The sequence below is a fragment of the Rhincodon typus genome, chromosome 28 (genome assembly GCF_021869965.1).
Source record: "Rhincodon typus isolate 14 chromosome 28, sRhiTyp1.1, whole genome shotgun sequence".
In the NCBI taxonomy this organism is placed as follows: domain Eukaryota; kingdom Metazoa; phylum Chordata; class Chondrichthyes; order Orectolobiformes; family Rhincodontidae; genus Rhincodon; species Rhincodon typus.
In genome coordinates, this window is record NC_063359.1 from 40,202,454 (window position 1) to 40,209,655 (window position 7,202).

Here is a 7,202-nt window from a genome sequence, read left to right on the forward strand (position 1 = left end):
AAGCTGTGCTATAATACAGTAAGGCATCCCAAGGTGCCTTATCAAATGAAATTTGACATCGAGACACATGGATTTTATTTATTCTCCCATGCAACGTGGGCGTTGCTGGCTGGGCCAGTGTTTATTGCCTATCTCTAGTTGCCCTTGAGGGACAGGCAATAAATGCTTGCCCAGCCAGTGACGCCCACGTCCCACAGGAGAATAAATTAAAGTGAAATATTACGACAGCGGATCTGAAGGGAGAAAGGAGAAGTAGAGATTTCCTGACAGAATTCCACAGCTTGGGCAGCTGAAGGAGAGACTGCAGCGTCAGAGACTGAGGGGTGACCTTACAGAGGTTTATAAAATCATGAGGGGCATGAATAGTCAAGGTCTCTTTCTAAGGGTGGGGCAAGTCCAAAACCAGAGAGCATAGATTTAAGGTGGAAGGGAGAAGATTTAAAAGGGACCTAAGGGGGAAGCTTTTTCACGCAGAGGAGGTGCATGTGTGGGATGAGCTGCCACAGGAAGTGGTGGAGACTGGTAAAATTACAACATTTAAAAGGCACCTGGATGGGCCAAACACAGGCAAATGGGACTTGATCAGTTCAGGAAACCTGGTTGGCATGGACGAGTTGGGCCGAAGGGCCTGCTTCTATTATGTATGACTTTGTAGCCCTGGCCCCATCTTCTCCCTACACCTACCTCTGCCCCTTGCCAGCTGGAGATTGTTGGAGAGTCGAATGGAGTAGGCAAGAGCAACGCACCCCCACCCTGGTCATGTCGCACTGAGGTCAATCCAATGTCATCCTTTCTGCTCATCAGAGTCAGGGTCCTGAGTGCAGATCTGGAGTTGGAACCTGGATCAGGCAAATACAGTTCCTCAGAGGACACATAGGGGGAGCAAGAGGACCACTGTTGAACACCGTGTTATGTACAGCCACTAAAACAATTCACTATGTTTCAAACAGACCACTTATTACACTCTCAGGACGTGGGTCTCAATGACTGGGCCAGCATTTATTGCTTATCCCTAACTGCCCTTAGAAGATAATGGTGAGCTGCCTCCTAAAACCGCTGCAGGCTGTGTGCTGCCAGCAAATTGGCACACAGGAGTACTATGGTTTTATACACACAGAGTAATCTCAGGATAGATAACACCCCATAGACTCTGGAGGAAAAGTCTTCACCCTGAGTAACTGTAAGATCTGCTTACCTGAGATAGTCAATGGAGATGTTTCAGTGAGAGAAACTAACAGCTAGGACATCTGCGCTCGGAAACAGGAACAATGAGATCTCTACACACTGCAAGGACAATCTCGGCAACAGGTCAACATCTACATCATACAAAAGCAGCGCTCCCTTGGCGCTGACCCTCCGACAGTGCGGCGCTCCCTCGGCGCTGACCCTCCGACAGCGCGGCACTCCCTCAGCGCTGACCCTCCGACAGCGCGGCACTCCCTCGGCACTGACCCTCCGACAGTGCCCACTCCTCAGCACTGACCCTCCCACAGTGCCCACTCCCTCAGCACTGACCCTCCGACAGCACCATGCTCCCTCGGCACTGACCCTGCGATAGCACCATGCTCCTTCACCACTGATGCTCCCAGTGAGATTTCCCCTTCATACTAATCTGGGAGCCACAGTTTAAATTGTGCTCTAGTGACATGAGCAGGGTTGAAATCTCTGACCCTTGGTTCAGAGATGAAGGAAGAAGTTTTTAACAATGTATAGGAGTGTGAATGACACAAAGATTGGCTTGATGGTTGACAGTAAGGAGGAAGGTGATATATTACCGAAGGATATAGACAAGGTTAGGTCAGTGTAGGTGGACGTTAACCCTGATTAATGTGAGATGATGCATTTTAGAAGTAACCAGGCAAAGGAACTCACTGATAGGCAGGACATTAGGGATCATGGGGCTCTTGTCCACAAATCCCTGAATGTGGTAGGAGAGCTTTAGGGTAGTTCAGAATGCATACTGGATATTTGCCTTTAATCAGTCCTGGCTAATCCTAGGTTACAAGAGCAGAGAGGTTATGTTGGAGCTGTAGGGAACATTGGTTAGGCCACAGCTGGAGTACTGTGTGCAATTCTGGTGACCACACTACAGGAAGTTTGTTATCACACTGGAGAGGGTGGAGAGGAGATTCCCAAGGATGTTGCCTGGGATGCAGCATTTCAGTGATGAAGAGAGGCTGGATAGATCCAGATTGTTTTCCTTGGAGCAGATATGGTTGAGGGGGAAATCTGATAGAGATATGTAAGATTATGAGCGGCATGGACAGGATGGATAGAACACAGCTGTTCCCCTTAGTCAAAGGATCAATGACAAGGGAGCATGTATTTAAAGTGAAAGGCAAGGGATTTGAAGAAAAACCTTTTCACCCAGAGGGTTTTGGGGTCTGGAATTCCCTGCCTAGGAGGGGAGATGAGGTGGGAAACCTCACAACACTTAATAAGTATTTACATGAGCACCCAGTGTCATAACATTCAAAGCTGTGGGCCTCGTACGCGACAGTGGGACTTGTATAGATTTAGAATTGTTTTAGAATCATACAATATAGAAGAGGCCCTTTGGCCCATCGAGTCTGTACTGCCAAAATGTTTCTTGTTGGTACAGACTCAATGGGCCAAAGGGCCTCTTTTGTATTGTACAATTGTGTGATTCTAATAGCTGAGAGAGTAGCTGAGGTGGTTTATAAATGTCAAACATGGAGTTTGTATACTGGAGAACAAAAATAACCATCATCCACTGAGGAAACATGTCAGGCAGTCTGCGCAGCAATGAATAACAAGGCCAAAGGGACAGAGTTCCTGCTGACAGTGTGGTGCCTACAGCAGCAATATTTTCAAATAATTAAACTCACTTCACACAAAAATAATCCATTTATTTAATAAATTATGATATATGATAAATTGCATTATTTCAAAGTGGAACCAAATTTCTCAGGCCTCAGAATGCATTGTGGGATTTGGATGCATTTTCTAACAACTTAAACTCCACAGAATCCAATAACAGCAGTTGCTGCAGGCTGGGAGGTCAAGAGAGTGAATGTGAGAGAGAGCGAGAGAGCGCACGAGAGCGAGATGGGGAGGAAAGGTAGACATTGGAAGACTGCAACCTCAGAGTGGATTATTGGTAAAAGAAAGACAAAGGGATAGAAGAACTTGTAATCTGAGAGTTGTACCAATCTAATGATATCAAGGAAATGCAGCTCATCAGCTATGAACCAAAAAGTGCTTCACCTACAACGAATTACTTTGAAAAGCAGTTACTATTCTGCCAGCAAATGGGAAAGCCATGTTGTGCAGAGCTAGAATCCACAGAGATCAACGTAATGAACGGGCAGATAACGCTTTTCCGTGGTGCTGTATGAAGCAGTCATGTTGGCCAGACTAACCTCCGGCTAAAATACACCAGCTCAGACCAGCACATTCCCTCAGTGCTGCCCTGCACTCACAGGTGGTACTAAAAGCTTCATTCCTGACTGGGACTTGCTGCTGTCCAACTCAAAGCTTTTAATGAATGGGAAAAGGAGCAGATTCCAGCTCATTCTGAGAGACAAGCTATTTAAAATATTCCATTTTTCACTGCTTCCTGTGCTCTGAAGAAATACAAAGGATCATTTGGATGTAGCTACTCAGACTCTAAACCAGTGCATTGATCTTCTGGAACTCTCGCTCTCTCTTCATTCTGCTTTTCAATGTTTTCCTTGGCCATTGGATTGATCTGCCTGGTGGAAAGAGGAATGCAGCTCTTGATGGGAGCTGCCATTTAGGAATAAAGTCAGGTTCAGTTCTGCAGTCTCCGTGTTGTGCTTCAGGCTGTTTTTAATTTAGCCACAGAGCCAAGTGCCATTCTCTCCTCTTCACTTCTCTCCCTCTCTCCATACAGCAGCCCTCCCTACCCTCAGCTGTATGGGACCAGTTATCTTCACCTCAAAGCCATACTGTACACCTGGTAAATCTCATCAGGGAAGTTGTCCTGTTTCTCTTCAGCCAACACGTGGAGCCCTGCTAGCCGCACAATGTTCCGAAGGGAGGCCAGGTCACGACAGACACTGCTGTCCACCTCATCCTCGATCACCCCTTCCTGGCTCACATTGTCCTTCATGCAGATGATTCCGTTTGGACGAAGCCCTTTCTGACACCTCTTGAGGAACTGGATAAGGTGGGCGTCAGTCAGGTGCCCTGTAAAAATCCGAAAAGGACACTCAGTGACCCCCTTACTGAACAATCCAGGAGACTTTCATAAATAAAACACAAAGAACTGCGGATGCTGTAAATCAGAAACACAAACTGAAATTTCACGGAGAAACCCAGCAGGTCCTGCAGCATCTGTGGAGAGAAAGCAGAGGTCACATTTTGGATCCACTTCAGTTACTGAATTCGAAAATGTTAATTCTGCTTTCTCCCCACAGATTGTCAAAAACAGTGTACAATTCACAGCCTGGCTTATGACCAAACTGTAAACATTATAACACAGGAGGTGGCCGTTAAGCCCACTGTGCTTGTACTGGTTCGAAGATCCAATCAGTTCCAATCTTACTCGCATCATTCCTACAGCTTGGCCTATTCCTCATTTTTCCAGGATTTATATAATTTCCTTTTGACGTTCGAATTGAAACTGCTTCCACGACCTTTCAGGAAGTGAGTTGCATATCACAGCTCCATGTTAAAAAAAAAACTCCCCTCTGGTTCTTTTGATGGCCATCTTCAATCTGCAACCCCCCTGTCTCAGTTTACTGACCCTCCTGCCACAGGAATAGATTCTCCTGATTTACTCAAAGATTCAAGATTGTGAACACAATTAAATCTCTCCTTTAATCTTCCCTGCTCGAAGGAGAACAATCCCAGCTTCGCCAGTCTCTCCACATTGACTGCAGGTCCTCATCCCTGGGACTGTTCTACATCTACGACACAGCCTTGACTAGGGCCTCAACATAGAGACACAGAACTGTAGAACATGGAAACAGACGCTTGTTCCAATTTGTCCGTGCTGTCCATGCTGACCAGATATCCTAAATAAATCTAGTCCCATTTGCCAATATTTGGCCCATATCCCCCTAAACCCTTCCTATTCATGTCCCAATCCAGATGCCTTTTAAATGCTGTAATTGTACCAGCCTCCACCACTTCCTCTGGCAGCTCATTCCATCCACACACCACCCTCTGTAGGTCCCTTTTTAAATCTTTCCCCTCTCACCTTAAACCTATGCCCTCTAGTTTTGGACTCCCTTACCCTAGGGAAAAGACCTTGGCTATTTACCTTGAACCATGACCCTCATGATTTTATAAACTTCTAAGGTCACCCCTCAGACTCTGCCACTCCAGGGAAAATAGCCCCAACCTATTCAGTCTCTCCCTATAGCTCACGCAGTATTCCAATCTGTCCTGATGTGTGGGACCCAGAGTCAGCCTCACGCTCCAGTCAGTGCCTCACCAGAGATTTATAAGGACGTAAGGAAGAGAAACAGTCAGAAGCTATTCACCCGTGAGCCTGTTCCACTGTTTGGTACTATCATGGCTGATCTCATCTCGGCCTCAACTCCACTTTCTTGCCCCCTCTCCATATCCGTTCAAACCATTACTAATTAAAAATCAGCAGCATCTACTACACTAAGGGACTGAATTCCACAGATTCATGACCCTTTGAGGGAAATAATTTCTCATCTGTTTCAAATCTGTTACCCCTTATCCTAAAACTGACCTCTCATTCTAGATTGCCCCACGAGGAAACATTCTCTTTCAGTCTACTTTGTCAATTCCCTTTTAACACCTTATAGACCTCAATTCGATCATCTCTCATTCTTCTAAATGCCAGAGAGTATCAGCCTAAACTCTCTTCATTAGACAAACCCTTCATCTCTGGAATCAATCCGGTGAATCTCCCCTGAGCAGCCTCCAATATGACTACATCCCTCCTCAAGTAAAGGGAGCAAAACTGTCTGCAATACTCCAAGTGTGGTCTCACTAATGATTTGTACAGTAACAGTAACACTTCTGCACTTTTATACTCTATTCCTTTAGCAATAAATACCAAAATTCCACTTGTCCTCCTTATTACTTGGTGTATATATATCCTATCTTTCTGTGATACATGCATGAGGACACCCAGATCCTTCTGCACTGAAACAGTGAAGTTTCTCTTTATTTAGATAATCAGTTGCCTTCTGATTCCTCCAACCAAGATGGAGAACCTCATACTGATCCACGTTAAACTTTGACTGCCAAATTTTTAGCCGCATTCACCAAACCTATCCACAACCATCTGTAAATTTCTTGTTTCTTCATTGTAACTTACTTCCCATCCAGTTTAGTGTCATTTGCAAATTTGGCTACAGTACTTTCTATCCCTATAGCCAAGTCATTAATATTGTTTCTAAATAGTTGGGATCCAAGGATTGAATCCTGTAGCACCCCATCAGCTTCATCTTACCAACAAGAAAAACGACCTATTTATCCTGACTCTGCTTTCTATTGGTTAGTCAATCCTCTACCCAAGCTAATAAATTACCCCTAACCCTGTGCGATTCTACCCTGTATATTAACTTTTTGTGTGGCACCTTATCAAATGCCTTCTGGAAGTCCACACAATATCTACAGGATTCCCATTATACATATTGCTTGTTACATCTTTAAAGAACTCTAGCAATTTAGTCAAACATGATTTACCCTTCAGAAAACCATGCTGACTCTGGCTGGATTATATTTTGATTTTCTCAAGTCCTGTTATTACTTTTTTAATAGTGATTCTAACAATTTCCCAATGACCCATGTTAAACTAACATGTATAGTTTCCTACTTTCTGCCTCCCTCCCTTTTTGAATCAGGCTGTGATATTAATATTTTTCCGATCCACTGGAACCTTTCCTGCATCCAGGGAACTTTGGAATATTATAACCAATGGATCCACCATCTCTGCTACCACTTCCTTTAATACCCTAGGGTGTTGGCCATCAGGCCCTGGGGACCTGTCTGCCTTCAATCCCAGAGATAGTAGGAACTGCAGATGCTGGAGAATCTGAGATAACAAGGTGTAGAGCTGGATGAACACAGCAGGCCAAGCAGCATCAGAGGAGCAGGAAGGCTGATGTTTCGGGCCTAGACCCTTCTTCAGAAATGGGGGAGGGGAAGGGCATTCTGAAATAAATAGGGAGAGAGGGGTAGGCAGATAGAAGATGGATAGAGGAGAAGATAGGTGGAGAGGAGACAGACAG

The 7,202-nt window shown here is 45.1% G+C and overlaps 1 protein-coding gene across 2 annotated transcripts in view; it reads right to left on the reverse strand.

Moving 5' to 3' along the window:
• Window positions 1-2,713: 2,713 nt before the first annotated feature.
• The window catches only part of ntmt1 (N-terminal Xaa-Pro-Lys N-methyltransferase 1), a 15,262-nt gene continuing 10,773 nt past the window's right edge, over window positions 2,714-7,202 (reverse strand). For both annotated transcript variants that reach the window (XM_048613780.1, XM_048613781.1), the window contains exon 4: window positions 2,714-4,173. In XM_048613780.1, the coding sequence (XP_048469737.1) occupies window positions 3,917-4,173 (257 nt within the window). In that variant the 3' untranslated portion in view covers window positions 2,714-3,916. The remainder of the gene's footprint in view (window positions 4,174-7,202) is intronic.